This window comes from Dipodomys spectabilis, unplaced genomic scaffold (genome assembly GCF_019054845.1).
Source record: "Dipodomys spectabilis isolate Male_0828 unplaced genomic scaffold, ASM1905484v1 ptg000506l, whole genome shotgun sequence".
Classification (NCBI taxonomy): domain Eukaryota; kingdom Metazoa; phylum Chordata; class Mammalia; order Rodentia; family Heteromyidae; genus Dipodomys; species Dipodomys spectabilis.
The window spans coordinates 1,406,804-1,431,108 of NW_024871183.1; the positions used below are offsets into that span (position 1 = coordinate 1,406,804).

Here is a 24,305-nt window from a genome sequence, read left to right on the forward strand (position 1 = left end):
TTTAAACCAATTGTGGCTTCTAAATACAGTGCATGTGGCTCCTTGGAAGTACAGAATCTGGGTCCACCCCATACCTGGTCAGTCAGAACCTGTCTCCCAAGAACCCCAGGGACAGAGCCAAGTTTTTGAAGCACTGTTTAGTTTTTCACAGCTATGGAACAGAATCCTCTGCCATATGTGTCCTCACACAGTAGGGCAATGCACAAGAGGTACAGCCATTCTTAAGCCCATCCTGCAGAGAGCAAAGGAGGCTCATAAAGGTTCAAGAATGCCTCCTCACAACCAGAACCCAAGTTTCTGACTCCTGGCCCAATTCTCTTCCCTCTCCATCAGAATATCCCCTATGTATATCAGGGTACAGATGGTGAAGCAGCATCCTAGGCCCATTGTAGGAATAGAAAGAAAAAGTAGTTATCATAATTTCTTCACCCTAAATTTGAAAAAGAAAATCAACTGCAAGGAAAACAGATGCAAAAATATCATTCAATAAGAAAGACACACTGTCCAAGGAGTTTCCTACTTTTCGGAACACCACCACAGGAGGGGAAGCAATGTACAGTAGACCCTTGAAATCCACAGTACATATGGTCTACACACAGGTCTGTGGTTTCAAGTGCACCCTTCCTGATGAGGAACCACAGATGCTCAGCACGTAGAGTTCAGTACTGTGCTGTATGCAGGTGCTGGATTTATTTTTCCCATAACAAGACCCAACTTCCGCTAAAGACATGCCACCTTTCAACAATATCAAACTTTCACTTGGTCATTTCAAGGAGCCATTAACTTTTACTTTGCCTTTTGGGAAATGTTTGCTTTTAGGGAAGCATATCTTTACAAAATTAAGGTCAAGAATTTGCTCCAGAAAAGTTAGAATGTGTTTGTGACTTTAACTGAGCATCACTATCCCACAATACTGTGAAATTTGGGAAATTATGTAACCACTTAATCACAATAAAAATTTTGAAAAAAAATTAAGGTCAAGAAGCACTCAGGAGATCACACAATTTAAACACAACTGACTCCCCATGTCAACTGAGCTGTGTGAGGGAAATTAAAATTTTTTGTTTTGAACTTAGTTGAAACCATGGGTTAGAAATCTACAAATGAGGCAAGCTTACTATATAGATGGTGATATCCAGAAAGGTAGAGACTCACTAGCCCCCAAAGGAGACAGGTCTTCCTTGTTGTTAATAGATTAAACCTTGTATAGTTTCCTCTTATTTACCTTTGTGGATGGCAGCCTTCATATATTTATTAAGCATTCACAAAAGCAAAACAATAAACAAAATCCCCAGTTCAAATAAGGAAAAAGTTTCCAAAAGGTTTCAGTTAAAAAAAAGAAAAGAAAAAAGCTCCTTGAACTAACAACTTTAGTGGATAGTTGTCAGTTCAATTTTTTTGTTGTTTTGGTACCAGGGCTTGGACTTGCTAGGCAGGTACTCTACCACTTGAGCCATAGCCAAGCCCTTTTTGCTTTCATTATTTTTTGAAAGCAAAACAATTTTTCCCAAGGGGCTGGTCTAGTCCATAATCCTATTTACACTTCCTAGGTAGTTGAGATGGCAGGCAAATGCCATCCAGCTCAGCATTGTACTTATAGAGATGGGGTCTGGAATACTTTTTGTCCAGCCTGGCCTTGAATCTCCAGATCTAAGTAGCTAGTATTACAAACATGAGCCACCATACTAAGCAACAATATTTTTTCTTTTGGGTCCGGTCGTGGGGCCTGAACTCTGGGCCTGAGCACTGTCCCTCAGCTCTTCAGCTCAAGGCTAGTACTCTACCATTTGAGCCACAGCGCCACTTCTGGCTTTTTGCTTTTTGCTTATGTGGTGCTGAGGAATCGAACCCAGGGCCTCAGGCATGCAAGGCAAGTGCTCTACCACTGAGCCACCTTCCCAGCCCAGCAACAGTATTTTTAACCTATAACTAATAACAGAAAAATACCACACCAAGAGTAGATGGATAAAAAAAAAATAGCACCCTAAGCATTTGAATTTTGTTTCTTATCAAAAAGTATAATTTTGAAGATATAAAACCTTAAACCTCTAATTATTGAAGTTCTACTAGAAAGTAATAAGATTGCTGGAATTATCTATCATCTACATTGGCCTAGGATTTTAGAATAAGTCAAAATCACACAGTCTTCTATGGTTCTTAACCATAATGTGGCTCTTGTCACATTGACAAAGTAATACTTGCTACCTCTGTGGTTAAACATCTAAAGTTGTGACATGATCTGGTCAGACACTAGTCATTTCTTACCTCAATGACAAAAACAATTTAGTGAGTATGAGAGAATAAATCCAAAAATAAACTATGATCCATATACTTGGCAGCCATGAAGGATTTATAAGTGACAGGTAACTTTTACAACTGTGAGGCAGATTTATGGTGGAAAATGTCATCTTACATGCTTTTCATTTGGGTTCATTGGGAAGCTTATTTTATCTCCAGATTCAACTTAGCAAAATCAAATCTTAGCTCAAAACGTACTAAAGCAAAACTAATTATATATACATATATATGAAATATGTGTGCACATACACACATTAGGAGCAACCATTAAGACTAGAGCTGTGAGTGGAACCAAGATAGAGAATCTGTAAGAAAGAGGAGCAATATTTGTTATTTCTGAAAACGTATCTTTGAATAGAAAGATGTATTGTTTTTCTTTTCTACCTTGCCAAATGTATTATAATATTATGATTGAAAATGTTCTATAAGTAATTCTCACAGATTAAAATGATGGTCTTGGATGACATGCTGTCAGGATCACTGGTAAGTTTTATTCAGCTGCATAGATTAGCTCATTAGCTCATTCATGTATTATTCATTATAGCCAACAAAAAATACATTATATATAAATACATATTTACTGAACACAAAGTAAAGTGATACTGGGGATATGATGCTGATAATTAATATACTATAAAATATACTATAATGAATAAAATCATCAGGGTCTCTGTTCTATCTTAGAAGGAATGCCTATGTGTGTAAAGGACTTCCATAGACAAGCTCTTGGCTAAGATTCAGTTCTGTGACTGAAGGTTCTTTTCCTAAGACCCAGAAAATGTCAAAAAAAATAGAGAGATCCTGCAACAAGATCTTGTGCTTAAAAAAGAAAAGAAAGGTCTGGGGGTATCTCATACCTAGTAAGCACAAGACCCTGAGTTTAAACCAGAAAAAAAAACAGGAAGCTGGTTTTGCTACCTTGCTTACAAATAGAGAGGAAACAAGATTTCTAGTCACACACCAAGGAGAAAGACAGAGAAGAGGGGTTGAGGAAAAGTCTCTCCAGAGTTAAGTCCTGACCTGTCCACCTGACCATATATTTTGATGCCCAGGGGTCATCTGCTACGGACAGGAATAAAAGAGAAATAAGAGACTGCTCCAGCAAATATACAGAAAATGAATTAAATAGAAGCATATAACTTGTACACCAGACAAAACTATACTGTAGTCAATAAAGGAAAACATATGAGTAAAAAGGCACCAACAACACAGAGGAAAAAGAGGAAAAAAAGTGAATCAGAGAAACAGATTTTATTAGTATGTTTTCCTACATTTGCTGATACCACAAATATTTACTGAGCACCTACTACATGCAAAAGACTATGTACGATGCTAGAGATAAAACAATACATAGCAAACCACTCAGGTCACCACCACTAAACAGTTACAGGATCAAGCAAAAAGGGATGTTACAGAGAAGTACTAGGTACACCCAAAAGAGGCATAAGCCAGATCAAAACTAAAATGACATAGTCAATGCCTTTAGACCCTCAGGTTGTGAGGAACTCAAGGAAGTTTATGCACAAATCAGGGGTGACTATAACCAAAGAAGAAAGTTTCTAGAAAGACATTGCAACCAATGAGATGGGCAATCTAAAAGCTGCCTTGGGCATCCCTGGACAACTCTCCTGAGGCCACCTATAGCACAAATGTACCTTCTCAGATAAATAACTCTATTCCCTGATGGGGGTAAAAACACAACCTCGCTCACCTCCATCTCGCCTTTCATTCCTCCTGTCAACAACCTCCCCTCCTTACTTGGCCAACACAATGTCTCCTCCTTCACAGAAAAAAAAAAAAAAACTTATTTGTTTGTGTGGTGATCTAGTTCTTGTTTTGTTTGCTGCTGTGCCCATGGGGACACAAAGTGCAATCGGATATGGAATCCACCTTTATGACACATGTCACCTTTTTGGTCTGGTCTTGGGGAATCAGGGCTTCTAAGGAGCACTATAAATCAAGGTGGAGACCTCAAGGATAGGAAAGAGTCTCTCAGAGAACAGGTTATGTCTTTATTAGGGGAAAGTAAACAAACTAAGTCAGATCATATACCCATTGAACATTGGAATCCACAACCTTCTTAGATTCCATGTTCACTAAGCAATTTTCTAAATATAATTCAGCTTCCCACAGGGAGGGAATGTACTAGTCAAGTAGATATAAACACTTACTGACTGTGATCCTCATTAGGACCTAAAAAAACAAATGCCCTGACTTTAAGACTTTGTCTGTTGTAAGTTCAATTTGCCTGAGAGGTCAAAGGAATGAAGACTGTATTGCTCCAGTGGTACCTTTTCCAGAACATGGCTACCCTACCTGCCCTGCACTCACCCCTGAAGGCTCAAAATGAGTCCCTTAAAGCAACTTTGTGTGAAGTTTCATGTACTCATGAAAACACATATGCGTTTTCATTCACTTATATGACTTTTCCATAATTGATGTAAAGGAAACAAAAGTAGAAATGATGTAACCCATGAATGAATTGAAAATTATAGACTGAAAATAGTTATTTTAATTTAAAACTACACTACATAAGACGTGGAGAATTCCAAGCCCGATCTTAAGAAAGCTAACAGCATTTCAGCTAAACAAGTTCAAGAGCCTCTATCACAGGGCACATGCCCTGGGTTTTATACTTTCTACAAAAGAACCTAGAGAAGGTACTCAAATATTTTCATCTATATGATAAGATGAACTTAAAAATTCTCCTCCTAAAGAAAAAGAATAAGTAAATAAATAAATATTCTCCTTTTATAATAGCAACAACACACAACAAAAGCTATGGCAAATAATGGATTTTATTCTTTGTAGTTATTGTTTTTTTTTTCATTTGATTTGTTGGTTTGGTTTTCATTTTTTGGGGTTGTGTGTATGAGAGACAGAGAGAGAGAGAGAAAGAGAAAGGGGGGGAGAGGGAATACTGGAGGTTTAACTCAGGGCCTAAATACTCTCCCTTAGCTTTTTCACTCAAGGCTGGCACTCCACCACTTAAGCCACAGCTCCATTTCCATTTTGACTTGCTAGAGAAAAGGTTTCACAAGCTTTTCTGCCTAGGCTGACTTAGAATAGCAATCCTCAGATCTCAGCTTCCTGAATAGCTCTTATAGACCATGAGCCACTAACGGGTTAATATTCTTAATAAATGAAGAGTTCTTAAAATCTAATATTCATATACATACTGGAGAAATCATACCACAAGTGATGAATGTTTGGCCTCACTCAAAAAGTAAATTAAAACATGATACCAGATAAGAAAATGTTTTTAAAAGCCTAAACACCTGAAATTTTCAAGAAGTTGTTGAAATACACTACTGGTGGGAATGTAAATTATGACAACTGTTTATAAAACAAACATGGCAAAGATTCAACCCATTTTCATAGGAATTTGTCCTAGACAAACAGCCAAATATTTATATCTATACAAAGATGTCCATTAGAATAAAAAAATCAAATTCTACTGTACAGCATCTTTATAATAACATTTAAAAAATCAAATTCTAATGATTCAGAGCAGAAAAAAGAAATAATGTATAGAATCATCATGAAATAGTAAAGGACACTTAATCACACAAAAATATAAGAAAAATAAAGAGTAAAACTTTACTTCAGTCTGATCCAATTTTTATGAAAACATGGGTGTATGAACATGAATTGATTAAGACCTTAGAAAAAAGAAAAGCTGAAAAAAAATTTGTCAATCCCATTTCATATTCATTGGATACTCATTTGTCTAGAAGATATTACTATTGATTTTCAATTTATTTAAGCCTTTCTCTTTATTCCCTAGATATTATCCTGAACATGTTTCTTGTCCTATCAAGAGTAAAATATCAAATTTTCCTTCCTCAAATTGAAAGCAAAGAAGCTTTAAATTTGTCTAAATACCAGTTAGAAAATATTTCCCACTAGAAAAAAGAGCTCTAGAATAATTAAAGACCCACAGAGAATAAATTTAATCTTTGCTTTCAGCATAGACACATCAAAGTAGTAGAACCTTTAAATTTTATATGCCAGTTGTTTGACAAAAACATCTGTGTCTGATATGTGTAAGATTTGGAGTGGTAGAGAAAGATGAGTAAGACATAGCCCTATTCTTAAACAACTAAAAATGTAGAAAAACTAAACCACACATATACAAATTGTTGATCCTGATTTGGCTTTCTGAGAATTGGATTTTTTAAACTACCCAAAACATGCTAGGTGCCAGTGGCACATGCCTGTAATCCTAGCTATTCATAAGGCCTCTGAGATATGAGGAATTGTGGTTCAAAGCCATACCAGCAAGTCCATGAGACTCGTATCTCCAATTAACCAAATCTAGAAGTGTAATTGTGGCTCAAGTAGTAGAGTGCTAGCCTTGGGTGCAAAAGCTCAGGGACAGTGCCCAGGTCCTGAGTTTTCAAGCCCTAATACCAGCAAAAAGAAACAAACACAAAACCTATACTAAACATGATAGAAAGTAAGAGAATCTAAATTTCAATATTCTCCTCTTGCAATTTTATTAAAAGAGCTCCTGTATTAGAAACTCTCTCTAACCTCCTGAAAAGGCACAAAGATCTCTTACAACACTTTCTCAATAGCCATTATAAAGTAATAATGACCAATGCTAGCTAAGCACATACTGCAATCCTGACTCCAAAAGCAAGTCCTGAATTTCCTCTTTAAATCCTGGAATATTTAGGTGAAGATCTGGTGTATATACAGGTTCACTTGCTTTGGAAGAAAATGTTTGGTAGCAGAACCTAGAGACCATTGCAGCTACTTTTCTTTAATGAGTTAAAATAATTCCATGAAATTTGGAATTTGTGAAACCAAAGAATCCTGACATGACTTAATTACTAGCTTTCAATTATAAAATAAATGCAAAGCTATACCAGCTCTGTTTAGCAAGGGTTAGTGAGAAGTATCCTCTAGTGAAAAGTCTTTGACCATTAACTCTAAAGCAAGTTTAGTTCCATCATAAAAAGATAACTAAGAAAAAGAGAAGACAAGCCACATTATTTTCCTAAAGCATCATTTGACCATAGAACAAAGAACAGAGACTAAATAAAGCTGGAGGTTTAGAGGTACTTTGACTGAGGATTGGTCTTGATTTGGGTTTGATCAATGTTTTCAAGAACGATTGGATGCTGGCTCTAGATACTGCTCAATATTTAAGCTTTTCAAAGGACAGCCACTCATTTTGTTGTATAATTGCTAAATGACTCCATGTTCTTGAACATATATATGGTATATGGAGGGTAGCCAGGAGGAGGATGCAGAAGTAGTGGGAAATGGAGCAACATACAATAAAGGGGCCCATCAGCTGCACTGGAAGAAAAAGAACTAAGCGACCCAAAGACAGCGATGGGAAGGGAGGAATGAGAGGAAAAAAGGGAACAGCTTACACTAAGCAAAAGGAAAGAAATGCAAACATCACCTGGTGTGGAAGAAATAACCGTACTGTCAAAGCTCATAGAATTCACAAACTTTATAGACCATGATAATGACAATTTACCTTGTGAAGGTTAAAATGTGTTTGTGACTTTAACTAAGTATCACTATTCCACAATACTGTGAAATATGTGAAATTTATGTAATCACCTAATCTCAATTTAAAAAAGAAAAGAAAAGAAAAGTAAGGTAAGAGAAGGGATGGGTTAGGATCCATGGGTGACAATGTTGTCAGACAACTTGTATTCATATACTGTATTGTAGACTGGGAACTTCTTTGTACAACTACTTAAAGATAATAATAATAATAAATGTTAAAAACAATTAAGTTTTTCATTCTTTTTTTGCGGGGGAGGGCCTGAACGCTGGGCCTGGGTGCTGTCCCTCAGCTCTTCAGCTCAAGGCTAGCACTCTACCACTTGAGCCACAGCGCCACTTCCGGCTTTTTTCTTTTTGCTTATGTGGTGCTAAGGAATCGAACCTAGGGCCTCAGGCATGCAAGGCAAGCGCTCTACCACTGAGCCACCTTCCCAGCCCCAAGTTTTTCATTCTTGACCAAATATTATTTCTCTTTCCATCACAAAATGGTAGAAGAAATTAACTGTACAAACATGACCCAAACTAACTATAAATCATGACAATTGAAAGAAACAACTAATTCTGAAGCTGATGGTTGAAATAGTGTAATCCTTCAAAGAATGTGAACAACATCGTGCCTGGTTTTCCCACACTCAACACAGAGAATTCTTTACAATTCATTAAGCCACTTGTTCCTAAATACGATTCCGCATAATGAATTGTCTCCTCCTACTGTTCTGGTAGTGATTCTATTACGCTCATTCACTTCACTAATCCTGATTCCTGCTACTATCCTCTTAGCCAAAAGGTAAACAAAAGGACAGTAACAACAGTCACTAACTTGCAGTATTACTGTGTCCCAACGTGTTCAGTGTTTTATGCTCCCAAGTGTTCTCAAAATGAGGACTCTGAAATTATGGAAGACTAGAAAACTTGCCAAGTTAACTCACAGTTAGTAGGTAAAATCAAGATTCAAATTTGTGCTGAGTTCAGAGATTGGCTATCCATAAGAAGCCACTTCATGTTCCTAAATTCAGTCAAAGCAAACTCACCTGCCCCGTCAGGGGTGATGGTTCCCAGCTTCACAGCCAGAGGGTAACCCATGTCTCTGTAATGCTCCAGTGCATGCCCATTCCCCCCGGAGCTGTCAAAGAACCACTTTCCACACAGGACAGAGCCATCGGTCAGATTCAACCAGAGGTTCTCTCGCAGGTCACACCTGGCACACTTCCAACCACTAGAAAGTCATCAGAGAGCAGTCAGAAGAGCCAGAGCACAGAATCAACAATAACAACAAAGAATCTAACACATAAGAAAAGTATCTCAAGGTGGAAGTCACAGGACACCCTTGATAAAATAACAGAGACTGGGCTTCCCACTTTCTCTCCCAAAAACCTTATGGCTACTAAGTGACAGGTGATACTGTTTAGGCAGATAGGGACAGACAGCCTCCAGGTGGGGGTAACACTGTCTCATCTTCCTGGGGGACCCTGAGGATAATGGAGATGGCCCATGGAGCCTACCCCACCTCCTCATCCAAACAACCTTGAAAACAGCATAGCCAGGGGGAGCCTACCCCTTCCTCTGAGAAAACAAAGACTTCGATGACTCTGGAGCAGACCTGGACAGGGGACAGGTGCCTTCTCCCCTTGGGGTGAGATAGAAAGTGACTTAACCAGATGGGAGCTCAACCAAAATGCACCAAAAGAGGGACCCACAAGCCTACAGTGGGGCTACCGATTTCCAGGCCCTACTTTTCACCCTCTTACACAGAGAAGTCTAAACCCTTGCCGCTGCCACGGCTGCTTCCTCTTCCTCTTCCTCCTCTTCCTCCTCCTCCTCCTCTTCCTCCTCCTTCTTCTCATCCTTTATCTCCTTCTCCTCATCCTCATCCTTCTCTTCTTCCTCTTCCTTGCCTGGAAATCCCTCGGGTAAGATCTCCTATGGCATAATGCAGCCCTCCCAGTCAGGAGTTCAGATTGGGGGCTTATACCAACCTGCTGATATCTAAAAGGCTTTTCCTCAGTTTCCTCTGGTGTCTTACTTTTTTTTTTTTTTTTTTTGTCGGTTGTGGGGCTTGAACTCTGGGCCTGGGTGCTGTCCCTCAGCTCTTCAGCTCAAGGCGAGCACTCTACCACTTGAGCTACAGCGCCACTTCCGGTTTTCTGGTGGTTTATTGGAGATAGGAGTCTCATGGTCTCTCCTGCCCGGGCTGGCTTTGAACCGCGATCCTCAGACCTCAGCCTCCTGAGTAGCTAGGATTACAGGCGTGAGCCACCAGCGCCCGGCTTTGTGTCTTACTTTTTCAAATAAGCACTGCCTCTGTTCCCACTCCTCCTGCCTCATAAGTCCTACCTGGTGGACCTCCTCTTCAGACAAGTCTGTTACTTTTGCTTTCCATTAGTTTGGCTCTCAGCTTCTTACCCTGTCATCTGTGTCCTTTCCTTCAATTATTTATCGGATTGAGACAACGAACCCAAACCCTAGAACCACAACAGAACCATTCAGTTCCCTGCCTGCCTCCCAGATTGAACCAGCTCTTCCCAGCACTTCCAAGATGCTCTTAAACTTTAGAAAACTGACACAGGACATGGAGGCTAGGAAAGGGGTCGTTTCCTCACAATTCTCACATGAGGGACAGACAGCAGAGCTTGAACACGTGGCGAGCACTGAGGTTCCCATGTATAAAAGCATAGGCGGCTCTAAAGTGTTAGCCATACATGGTGATCTAGTTTAAATAAACCCCCTTCCTGCAGTCTGGATCTGGAGGGTCCCTCAAGGGCCCATGTGCTGAAGGCTTAGTCCCCAGTGTGGCACTATATAAAACCTGTAACAGGTTGGGCTTTGTGGGAGATCTTCCAGTCTTTTAGGGGGACACCTACAAAGGGGACATTGGAACCTTGGCCTCTTCTCTTTCACTCCCCATACATCCTCATCACACCATGTAAGGCCTCAGCACTGTGGCCTCCAAAACTGTGAGGCCAAACAAATGTTTCATCTTGTTTATCTTACGCATTTGGTATAGTAACAGAAAGCTGACTAACACACCCTGGCCATATATCCAAATTAATAGGGAAAAAAATAAACTAAGTATGAAATATCTGCCATGTGTTAGGGAATTTACAGAAAGTTTTATCTTAATTGTAGTTAACACTGACCAGCATCAGTATTACTATCTGTGTTTTTCCATGGAGAAAAAATGAGGCCCAGAAGTGACACTCCTTTCCTAAGTGCACAAAGAACACAGAAGTAGAGTCCTACTCTTGCTACTCTCACTGTTCTTGTCCTCCAGGAGTCACCTTTGTAAACACACTAGCAGTAAGGAGGACGAGATGCTAATTCAGCCCAAGGAATATTTCTGCCAAAATGTGACAACTAAACACTGTATTAAGTTGAGTCCTCCTACAACAAATGTAAATGACTTGTGAGGGAGGTACCCTAGAGGAGTAAGGCAGACAGACAGAAAAGAACAGGAAGCCAGGACAGGACATCTCAATGAGCCACTATGAACAGCCGGGACTCAGGCCAGCTGTGGACTAGGAAGACAAGTGTCCCCACCTGGAGAAAGGAAGCTGGGTAGTTTCTACTGCCTGCATGGCTCCTAGTCAAGGCTGTTCCAGGAAAGGAGAAGGGAGCTTTTATTCTGGGGCACTGCTGCTGTCCATGCCTGCCCCAACTGGTTTCCTCAGGGGGAGAAGCCCCTATAGCAGAGTATGTGTCTGCAACTGGCAGCTTTGATGTGGAAAAGGCTCTAGGGCTACGTGCTGAATGTGTTGTGTATCCATTTCAAAGGTACAATTTTAGAAGTATTGGCCTTACTCTTACTAAAAGGTATCTGGTAGAATACATAATTCTTAATTCAGAAAAGAGGTAGAAAACTTTGACCAGCTATAGAGGCTAAAGTTCCATTTTGATATTTGACTCTGACCTTGGAGGAATCCTGACTCCATTATCCAACTGTGTGAGGTCATTGGCATATTTAGACACTGGCAATTCATTTTCCCATGTGTCTGAGTCTTGCTTTCTGTATGGAGATTTTGAGCTGAGAACTGCATCACAAGCAATTGTTACCTGTAAGACAAACACAGGTAGAACTTTTTAAAAAATGAAGAAGAAACATTTGAGAGAATAGCAACTTCTAGAAAGTGAATTTTAAAGCTTATATATAAATACATCTGAGATAAATAAAATTCAAGTAAAACAGTTACCTGGAAAGTAAGATGCAAGTTTTCTTTGCTTTACTAGAAATCTAGCTAAGTTTCTTTTTATTGCACAGTTTAGAGTATTGATTGGCAAATGATACAAGAAAGCAAGGAAACAAGTTCAGTTTTTAAACTCAAGCTTAGAGGTCAGCAGAGTGAAAAGTATAAGGTAAGCAATGACAAGGGTGGGGCTAAAGCACAGAAACACCTAGGATTTTCCCAAATGATCCGCTCCTCCTAACCAATGTACCCTGGGATATTCAATATTCTCAATTCATCACACAATGGCATGTTGTCACAGACACTTGGATGCAACCGCAGCCTGGTTCCATTTCTTAATCTGGTGCAAATGTGGCTCTGGACAGAGACATGCCTCGGTGTCTCCGCGCCACATGTCCTCATCATGAGCAAATCTGTGAGGTCCTGTTTGGCACCAACTGCCTTCTCCCAAACCCATATGTTTATTATCACCTTTTCTGATCTCTGCATGCTATTAGCTATTTCTAGCCCTCTTTAAAAAACATTCTTAAATGGTACAGCCAATTTGGAAAACAGCTTGGCAGTTCCCAAATGACTAAACAGAGCTAACATAAAGCCCAGATATTCTACAACTAAGAATATATGCAATAGATATAAAAACAGGTGACCACACAGAAACTCCTAATATATTTACAATTAAATAGAAACAACCCAGATACCTATCCATGATAAGGAGAATATAAAATATAAAATGTAATAGGTTCATAAAATGGAATATTATTTGGCAATAAATGGAAATTAAATACTGATGCATGCTACAACATGAATACATTTTGAAAATACATGCTAAATGAGAAAGCCATTCACAGAGGAAAGCATATTTTATGACCCCCACTTATATAAAGTGCCCAAACAGATAAATCCATAGAGACAAAAAGAGGTTAGTGAGACAGGGGATGGAGTTTGAAGAATGTTGACTTATGGTGTGAGGTATTTGGTGCGACAATAAAAATATTTTAAAATTAGGTAGTAGTGAAGGAGGCTCAACTTGCTTAGAATAATAAAAGCCCTTTTAAATTATAAACTAAATTTTATAACAAAAGAAAGCTTGTGTTCTACATCACTAATCTTCTGTACCATTTTCTCAGCTGCCATTGACCCAACCATTCAGCCCAGAAGCATCTGCTATAAAGCCTCTATCCCAGACAAAACTAGAATATACTTCTACACTTCAGCCTCCCTCATCCCACCCACCATCCTGGCTCCCCACTACGACTACACAACAGCCTTACAGTTAGTCTCCTTTCTTCCACACATATTCCCTCTTCCTTTCCCAGAAGCCAGTGATCTGCTGTAAAAATTAGATCCCACCTTTCCCCAGTATGAACTCCCCACAGTCATACTTAATACTACCAATGGATGACACTCAACCTGGCAAAGGCAGGAAGAAGGATTAGTGCTCTAAGACCCTTTCCAATTTTGTGAGGCTGGACCATAAACCCTTAGCACTCCTCATATAGCATCCTAATCTTTTCAGTCTAGCTTGCTATAGCATTTTTGTTTCACTGACTACCCTGTTCATGTCTCCATCCTCCCCTGGATTTTATCAACTCCTCTCCCCACCATTACATCATTTTTAGGTATTATGGCTTATAATGTATGAGGGTTTTGAACAAGATTCAGATGTAATCTCTCTTTTCTTTGAATACCTTCCTAGTGAAACGAATACAATTTCCTTAGACTTTTGGGGCATGTACAAAACACTAATCTAGTGTTTATCAAAAATCATTCCAATTCCCTTTTTATGGGTCCACAGCTGAAGATCACAACCAATCATCTTATAATCTACATTATGAATTATTTTTCCTTGGACTTTGTATCTGGAGATATACAGTCTCCATAGACCTCAGGTTCAGAGGTCTATGGACCTCTAGAACTAGCTCACACTGTCTCTTAAATGCTAGTGATTAAATTTTAAGAAATGCTGCATTCCTATTAACCACAATAGCCAAGAAATTGAAAAAAATCCTACATGTCCACCAACTGGTAAACAGATAAAGAAAATTTGGTACAAGTGCACAATGGAATAGCATTCATGCAGAAGGAAAGAAGGAAGGAAGGAAGGAAGGAAGGAAGGAAGGAAGGAAGGAAGGAAGGAAGGAAGGAAGGAAGGAAGGAAGAGAGGGAGGGAGGGAGGGAGGGAGGGAGGGAGGGAGGGAGGGAGGGAGGGAGGGAGGGAGGGAGGGAGGGAAAGAAGGGCAAAAAAGGGCAGGAGAAGATGGGATGGACTGGAGATCATTTTTATGTTAAACAAATTAAGCCAGGTATAATGTGGGGCATAAAAACTTGAAGTTACAGAACTTGAAAATTGGTGGTGATTAGCAGAGGCTGAGGAGAGTGGTAGAGAGAGATCTGAAACTGTTGGTTAATCAATCTAAAGTAAATTTAGGTAAGAGCAAGAAGTCCTGGTGTGCTACTGCATCCTGTGGTGGGAACAGACAAGCACATATTTCAAGAAGTTAGAAAAAAAGGAATCTGGGTGCTTTCACCATTAAGAAATGATAAATGTGCCCACAATGGTGGCTTGGGCCTGTAATCCTAGCTATTCAGGAGGCTGAGATCACAAGATCAAAGTTTGAAGCCAGCCCAGGCAGGAAAGTCTGTGAGACTCTTACCTCCAATTAACCAGACAATTGGAAATGGAACTGTGGTTCAAAGTAGTAGAGCACTAGTCTTGAGCACAAAGGCTCAAGAACAATGCCCAGGCCCTGATTTCAAGCCCCACAACCAACAACAACAACAAAAAAGAAGTGAAATGATAAATGTTTAAGTGACAGGTACATTTAACCTTTAACCTGGTTTAAGTTAAGAGACAAGAGTAGTGGTGCATGTTTATAATCCCAACACTCAAGGGCTAAGGATGAGCTGGGTGGGGGGATAGTAGGGAGGGGACCACAAGTGTGAAACCTTGCCTTAAGAAAATGAAAATTTAACCATTATATAATACATACATGTACTGAAATAGCATGTGATATGCATTGCCCTGTGTAATTTTTCTTTATATAAAGCAAGGAAAGGATTAAGAAATTTTGCAAGATGCTTGTTAAACACAACTATTATTAAATGACATAGACTTACTAGTATCTTCTACAAAGGTAACATATTCCAAGAATCCTTATTTCCTAGTTATTTTATTAAACTTACTATTATCTACATGCTGTTGAGGTCATTTATATCTACATGAGCTCCCAGGACCATATTCAGGATCACACTTAGTGACACCACACTGTTACCCTGACAGCAACCATGGAAGTGTATCCATTCAAAAATCAGCATATACTAACAAGCAGGCTGTTTCCCTCAGCAGCCTATAGTTTGCTAATTACAATCATGCTGATTGTAATCATTCCTGATTTTGAAAATAAAAGCACTGAAGCTTTCATTTTCAAGCTCAAAGAGCCTTATTGTGAGCTCCACATCATTCATAGGTCATTTGACTATCTGGTAGAGTCTACTGAATAACTCTCTCACCTGAAATTGTTCTGAGCAGAAACGCTCAAGAGATGAAGGAAGAATCTCCTTACTAGCTGGTTTTTGTTTCATTTCCTTTTGGGATTTTTAATATTGGTACAGGGACTTCAACTCAGGGTCTGGACCCAGTCCCTTAGCTTTTTCACTCAAGGTTGACAGGCTACTCCTCAAACCACAACTCCACTTCTGGCTTGAGATAAAAGTCTCACAGATTAATCCAGGGTTCGTGAATATACTTTGTTGATGCTTGTGTTTCTGAAGATGTTTGTAACAATATATGCCATCACAACAATGTATGTCAGCCTTCATGATCAAAAAAAAAAAAAAAAGTTTCACAAATTGACCTGGCTAAGCTGGCTTTGAAGCTCAATTCTCAGATCTCAGCCTCCCATGTAGCTAGGATTACATGGTCATGAGCCACTAATACCATACTCTTACTAGATGTTTTTTAAACTAAGTGTGTGTGTGTGTGTGTGTGTGTGAGAGAGAGAGAGAGAGAGAGAGAGAGAGAGAGAGAGAGAGAGAGAATGTGTATGTGCTTGTGTATGCCAGTGCTGGAGCTTGAACTCTAACCCTGGGCACTGTGAGCTTTTTTGCTAACAGCTAGCTATTGTTTTACCACTAGAGCCACAACTCCACTTCCAGTTTTTTGCTAGTTAATTAGAAATAAGAGTCTCATGGACTTTTCTGCCCAGGCTGGGTTCAAACCCTAGTCCTGTTAGCATCCTGAATAGCTAGGATTACAGGCGGGGGCCATTGGTACCTAGCAAGGCTAATATTTTTTTATTTAAAAGTTCAAAAAAGAGAATCATCAAACATGAAAGAATCAGTCAAGGTATAAAGTATAGCAATTAGCATCTTTTATGTAGATAAATCCTTTTGGCTATTGCCAGATAAATCAATTTTCTTTCAATCATCCTACTCACATATTCCAAATAATTCTTTTGTTGTCATTATTTTCCTGTTTGTTTGTTGTAGGACATTCTCAATATGTAGCCCAAGCTTGTCTCAAATACAATCCTCAGCCTCAAGTTTGCTAGGAGTATAGATTTACACTATCATTCCTAGCTTTGTTCTCCATTTGTGTATGTGTATGTTGTATGCTTGTTCTGGACTTGAACTCATGGCCTGGATACTGTTCCTTAGCTTTTGTGCTCAAGACTAGCACTATACACTTGAGCTACAGGTCCATCTCTGACTTTTTGGTAGTTAATTGAACATGAGTCTCATGGACTTAACTGCCCAGAGTTAGCTTGGAACCCTGAGCCTCAGACCTCTGCCTCATGAGTAGCTAGGATTATAAGCGTGAACTTCTTGGGTCTAATTTTGTTCCTATTCTTAAATTATTTCTTTAAAGTAATAAAGTTTTCGCTTTAAAGTATTCTAAAACACTCTTAAAAGTATACATTGTACAACTATGCAAAAGTAACAAAATTAAAAAGAAATTGTATCTTGCTGGATTTGGATTTATGTGGCACTTTCCTTTTAAATAAGAACATTTATACTTCTACTCATGCTCTATATACACAAATTATTTAAGAAGATTTTTAATTTTTTTCACATAAAAGACTATCCTATTTGAATGAGAGGAAAATATTGTCATAAAATTTACTTACAGTATGCTTCTTTCCAACAGCAAAAGGGCAGTAAGAATTCTCAGTACTACCGTGACATATGCTTTAGTATATAATTTCAGGTAATGGGATGAAGTAAGATCATTCTGTCACTAATACATTTAATCCCTGGCAACAGCTACATAAGTCAACATAGGGAATCAGAGAAAGCAAAGGGAATTTAACTTAACTCTGCATGCTTCACTGATCACAGCCTACTTCATACTTAAGTGGAAAGGCCACAGCAATGAGTACACAAAATTTAGATCTAAAGTAGATTTGACTAAAAGAAGTTAAGTGGTAGAAACCTAGTCTCTGGGGACATGGAAACCCTAAGCACAAATGTCCTATTTTGGCAACAGCAGGTGAACAGATGGCTGTAGACAAGGAACATCCAGAAGACTCTGGGTTTAAAGACTTGGCTTTGGTTCTGGCATAGTTTGAGGGAGAGAATGAACTGGCATTTCTAAATCCAACCTGGCCTGACCTGCCTGCCATCTGAAGTCAGGTTCTAAAAAATCAGAGAGAGGAAAAGAGACAATGAAAGGAAAGAGGATAGAGTGTTAGACACAATACAGGAAATAAGGGGAAAGTGTGGCAAACACCTAGTGCCCCTGCAGAAATCCTGACTCCACTTAGAAGATTCAAGCACCAAGGGAAAGACAACAGTCATGGCCCATGCCTTCGGTTTTCACTGAGGGAGGCTGATAACAGGAGGATCAAGGAAGGATGCCAGCTGTGCAAAGAATTTGGCATACAGGAGAATCACAGTCCAGGCCACCCAGATGTTATCCCCAAAATAACCAGAGGTTAAAAAAAAGACTGGATGTGTGACTCAAACAGTAGAGCTCCTACCTAGCAAGCACAAACCCCTGAGTTCAAACCCCAGTAACAACAACCAAAGAAAGGGAAAAACCCCAGAATCAAATGGTTCAGGAAAATGAACATCTTTCTGGAGACACAAGTTCAAAAGAAACGAAAAGGAAGAAAAGAGATAGTAGAAGGAGGAAGAAAGCATACTCTCTCAAACAAAAACCCTTGAGAACAGTCTTAGTCCTCACAGGGAGCAAACCTGCAAGAACTTACATTTTTCCAGAGTTCCCACAGACCTGGGGCTTGTAAATGTCTGGCCTTCTTTCTAATTATGTGGCTTTGTTGTGGCAGTATAATATTAAATCCTTGTGGTATTATAATATAATTATAAATATTATAATATTTAATGTTTCCTAACAAATCCTTATGTGGAAGAACAAAATGAATAAAAATACTGTCATCCCTCTGATCAGAAGAGCATCCTCGTTACCATTCCCTATGCATATGAGATGCACATTTTGAAAATGAAGCAACAGACTGTGACCAAGAGAAAAGAAGTCAGCCCACTCTAGAGAAACCTAAAATCATGAGCAATGAAGCTTACAAGGCATAGAAAAAGGAGATAGGCTACCTGACAATGCTGGAAATGCAACTTTGTGACACTCTAATCACAGAAGCAGTACGCTCATTTCATGCTTGGTCTTCTCAATTTCTCCCATTCAACCCACTCCCTCCCCTGCCCCTACAGCTCACAACACACACACACACACACACACACACACACACACACACACACACACACACACACACACACATCCCTGACAGAGTCACGTTCATCTAGCTAGCAGCTGTACACACTCACTGACCAGGGCTGGTAACTCCTCAATATTTGGTAGTGCTATTTCATAGTGGTCTGGGAATATAACAAGTTTGGCTTCATCTTCATATTCATAATCGTCGCTATTTAAATCATCATCAGTATCTAGATCTGAGGAGAAAACAAAAACAAAGAACAGGAAGTGAGGAAGGGGACACCCACACCAAGGCAGCACACACTGGGAAAGTCAGAGATTCACAGGATGAGACACCAAAGAAATGACATTTACAGTTTCCAATCTGAAATGGCCATCCATCTACCCCAACCAGAAATGCCAGGACCTGTCCTCTTCCATAAGCTCTGTACATTTATTCTGTGGCAGATGCATGAAGAAGATGGGTTCATATCATATAGCCTTGTAATCAGAATAGATATACATGCTAGATTATTAAATTCATAAAGATTTTGCAGAGAATAGATTGTTAATTATGAGGCTTGGGGTCCCATAGCACCTGATTTCACACAAATGGACAGAAAGATAGGAGAAAGTACATGGGCTGGAGAATAAATAGGCCTAATTCAATATGGAACCCAAAACTCAATGTTACTTTGGATGAGTCACAAACTCTAAGCTCTGTAGTTTCCTCATCTTCAGTATTTCACAAAATATACGAAAGAGGTAAGAAATGGTAGACAAGAGACTTGGCACAAAATAAGTAGCTGATAAATGGTAATTATTATTTAAAAACTCAAATTACCCTCTTTGACTTGTCTGTCTCTCACTCCTGGTCACTGAGACCTTACACAGTAAACTAGAGTGGAATGCTCATCACACAAGCATCTTGTTTCCTCTGCAGAGAATTCTCAGTAAGAAAGATGAGCTTCTCTAGATAGTTGTCCATCAAATCCTCACCATGTGCTGAGTTAATCTCTGCTAAAGGTTAGGTGAAGCCTCAAGGAAACCTCTTGTCACAACATCTACACAGACATTTTGGCCTTGCATTTATAGAGATGCCAGCATCCAAGGTCATGTTTGTGTATTTGTATGTTTGGAACTATGGTGACAGAAAAATTGTTTGGCCTTACACTCTACTTTCATACACAACCCCATACACAAATGGGAAACAAACACATGCAGAAGCATGAGCTCTGTGAATGAAAGAAAGTTCATTTATTGTAGGGGGCCCTGGGGCTATCACCTATGAACCAAAGGCATAGGTTCTGTAGTTATCTGACATGACTTCAGCAAAAATCTGATATATTTTATATATAAATTTTGCTGTTTAATTCTCAAAAGTGGAACAGTTTTGAACAAAAAGTAAGATACCAAGGATACCAGTAGCTCATGCCTATAATCCAAGATACTCAGAGGGTGAGTCATGAGGATCTAGGATAGAAACCAATGGGGACAGAAAAGGCCATGACTTATCTCCAAGTAACCAGCAAAATACCAGAAGCAGAGATGTAGTTCAAGTGGTAGAGCACCAGCATTGAGCAAAAAAGCTAAGAGATGGCACTCAGATCCTGAGTTCAAACTCCAGTACCAGGATATAAGCAAATAAATTTAAAAAAAAAAAAAAAGAAAGATACAATGAAAACAAGGTCTGAACATTTTAATAAAATATTCTAAATATGAAGAAGCAAAAAGACTAAAATAAAAAACAAAACAACTTTGCTAAATAACCACAAGAACCTAATCTGGGAAAAAAGGCCATTTTATTAGTTTAATAAATAAAGATATTGTAAAAAATGAACTATGCACCTGTGGGGAGGGAGGTGAGGGGAAACTGGAAGAGAAAGAAGAGGTGACATTGTCCAAAAGGAAATGTACTTATTACCTGACTTTATGAAACAATAACCCCTCTCTATACCACCTTAATAATAACACTAAAATTCTATTTAAAAATAAAGAAAGCAATAAAGATATTTATTTAAAGGAAATAATTTAAACATAGAAATTTTTAAAGCATTCCTTATGTTATAAAAACTGAATGCCCAATAGCTAGGATTATGGTTGTGAGCCACAAATGCCTGGCAGGAAAACACATTTTTATAGAAGAATGCTATCTAATAAATGTTGAAGCTATGACAGGATTAAAGAATCACTATTGTACAATCCCTAGTGAAATAACTAACTCTAGCACAGGTCACCAATGTGTGTTACATAAACCTATGAGGTGAGAGATGGATGAGGAAAGTGGAGAACTGAATAAAGAGAATATCAGCTCACAGATTTCTTTTCTAAGAGGAAATAAACTCATTTATTTGTCTACTGATCTAGCTTCAAACTCCAACTCTCAGATCTCAGCCTCCTTAGTAGCTAGTATTACAGATGTGAACCACCAATGCCTGGCTTCTACATGTGATATACACAAAACAATATGTTGGAAATGATCTGTACAACTTGGGGGGTTGAGGGTTGGGGAGAGGAAGAGTAAGAGAAAAATGAGGGAAGGGGTAACAAGTTTGACAAGAAATGTACTTATTACCTTACTTATTTAACTATAACTCCTCTATACATCACCTTGACAATAAAAATATAAAAAAATGCCCCCAATATCTATAATTAAAAAAAACTGGAACCTACATGGTCAAGAAAAAGAATATTTAACCCACTATAATATTATTAAAATAATAGTTATTTAGACTATGCAGAGGTGTGGAAATTGTTATGCTCTGTTAATGGTAAAAATGCAAAATTAATCTTCACTGTAAGGACAACTTATTATAATGACCACAGACCAAAAAAAAGGAAGGAAATTTACATTAAAAATGGTGAATACGCTTTTGTGTATTCTTAAAATCTTTATCATTGACATAGTACTGTGCACATAACAATGTTGGATCACCAAAGTACAAACCTTTTGGTTTTGTGTATAGCTTCAACTCATGAAAGATGAGATGTCAGAAAGAATATTTTCTGGCTCTTTACTGCAGAAAATGTAGTCATTTAATACTATTTCAAATCTTAATGAACTAAGAAATAAGTGAGCAATAAAGTCCAAACAATCTTACTCTCACATTTACAAGCTATGTAACAACCCTGGACAAGTCTTTCCACGTTCACCTGCTCTACAAGTAAGTGAGGGATTGCATCTACAGCCCAAGATTGTTAAGAAGACTAAACTAGACAGAGTTCTAAGGCACTTTGGTACAGATCTGGTGGCTCCTGGGGCTCCACAAGTAATAATTGACATAATCATTGTCTCTTTTGCCTTCTCTATGTTCCTAACAACTAAGACAATCAAAACTGTTTCATCTCTCCAGCTCTGAAGCAATGTTGAAATAAGTTCTAGGAACACCATGACATCATGAGGCATGTTCTATATTATCAACATGTAGAGAACATACGACTTTCAACTGCTCCTAGACTGCAAGCTCACAGAGGGAGACATATGGCCAGTTTACCTGCCATAGCTCAAGCTCCTACAAAGTGCCATGCAAGCAGTAACCTTAGTACCTAGCTGTGAAGGGGATTTAAACAGCAATAGCACACAGTGAAGTAAAGGGAGAACACGAAAACACTTGCTGTGAGTGGCCCTGATGAATCTGATCAAAGCATGCTACATGCATGGATGAAAACGTCACTATGAAACTCCCTTATACAGTTCATTTATACTGATTACAAAAACCAACTACTGTGTTGTTTTATTCATTACCACTGATCTGTGCTTTAAAAAGCAAGACTATTGTCAGGCAAAAAAAAATTGTTGTTGTTATGCTTCTTGATACTTAAAAGTTCTCCTAAGAATTACACACTTGAGAATAGTGAAAACAATAACTAAATCCACCTTCAGTAGCAAAGGCTGATCCTATGGGCAAGATGTAATAAAAATGAGTAATGACATATGTATCACAGAGATTCAGATCTAATGATAAATTGGGTAGACAAGCATTGAGACAACATAAAACAACTGAGCTTATGTTTATCTACTCTCTAACCACATACTTTCTTCCATATTATAATAAAAATCAACTGCAGGTAATGCCCAAAATCTATTCCTTTACATTTTTACAAATTCAGTGTCTAGCCCATGTGTCTGTTGTAACTCTAAGGCTTTATGCTATAACTCAGTCTCCAGCAAGTGAATGTTTCACAGTTGTCTTTTATTTTTTAAACATTTTAATCCAGCATGGGTAACCAATATTTGATTTTGTGTGCATGTGTGCTGGTTCTGGGGCTTGAACTCAGGGCCTTAGTTTTGTCCACTCAAGGCTGGCTCTCTACTACTTGAACCACAGCTCCACTTCCAGATCTTTGGTGGTTAATTGGAGATAAAAGTCTGATGGACTTTTCTGCCCAAACTAGGATCCTCAGATCTCAGCCTCCCAAGTAGTTAGGATTACAGACAAAAGCCACTAGCACGTGGCCTCTTATGTCTTATGTTTAAGGGAAAAAAATCTAAGATTTCTGTTGAATATATATGACCCACAGCCATAAATATAAATTGACATATTTCTTTAAACCAAGTTGTACATCTCTGAAAATGTTGAGGTGAAAAATCTACAGGACCATCACTGCATGGGGATAGGGCCAAGATCTCCAACTCTAACAACTGGTTTCCCACTGAGGCCATTAACTGATTCTACCCAGATGAACACTTTCTCTGTGATGAAAAGGAGTCCCTTCCCCAGCTCTACATCCAGAATCTCCCTGGGTAAGTGGCCAGGACTACACCTGTTTCCCACAAGAAGCCTAGGCTATGTGGGAGGAAATGAAGCCCTAACCTAAAGCTGGACTCTGATCCCCTGCTCAGAGTTCTCTCTGCCTGATGGTACTGACTTTGTGTAGAGGACAAACTGTCCTGTCCTGGATTGCAAAACTGGACCAACTATATTCAACAAAATTGACAGGGAAAGTCCTAAAAGCGGAAAATGCTCTCAGAAGGAAATGGTAAAAGAAATTTATTTGATCCTTCCAGTCAGAAGTTTTCTAAATAGTCCTATTCCAGAATTTTTTTAATAAACTTTTGTTTCTCATGGAGTATGAATGCCTAGACTAAGCCCTCCAAAAAAATGAAATTTAAGCTCCCTGACACTCCCCCTCTCAGACACAAGAGAAATATAACTAATTTACCTCTATTTGTGAAAATTGGGAAAGGACACTCAAACAAAAATGTGAATAATTAGGACCATTTTCCATGGCATAGCAACAATGTGGCATTTTCATTAAGCATATAGCAGCTACTTACTCATCTGGATATATTTATAACTTTTATTATAAAACACACATTCCCAGTCCAAGCCAGGGTATTCCTTTAAGGATCCTGGACTCCCTCTTCTCACTCCTTCATTCCTTTGTCCTTATAAAACACCAAGTTTCACCCCAGCTTATTTCTCATATTCATAAGATTTCATACAGTTATAGGTTATTTGTCTAAAAGACAACTAATAGTCTCTGCCCCACTTACAAACATTAACAAAGAGTTACCCAGACTCTCCATTCACAGCACCCCTAAACAACCCAGGACTTTGTTTCTCAGTGTCCCTAAGTCTAATCATTCTGTTATGTAGCAGTTAGGGTCAAATAATCCCCTAAGT

At 38.8% G+C, this 24,305-nt stretch overlaps 1 protein-coding gene across 1 annotated transcript in view; it reads right to left on the reverse strand.

The window, feature by feature from the left end:
• Usp13 (ubiquitin specific peptidase 13) overlaps positions 1–24,305 on the reverse strand; it is a 134,288-nt gene that overhangs the window by 64,532 nt on the left and 45,451 nt on the right. Inside the window, exons 4-6 of the mRNA XM_042669821.1 lie at positions 18,814–18,935; positions 11,738–11,880; positions 8,862–9,046 (exon numbers count right to left, since the gene is read on the reverse strand). Of these exons, the coding sequence (XP_042525755.1) occupies positions 8,862–9,046; positions 11,738–11,880; positions 18,814–18,935 (450 nt within the window). The remainder of the gene's footprint in view (positions 1–8,861; positions 9,047–11,737; positions 11,881–18,813; positions 18,936–24,305) is intronic.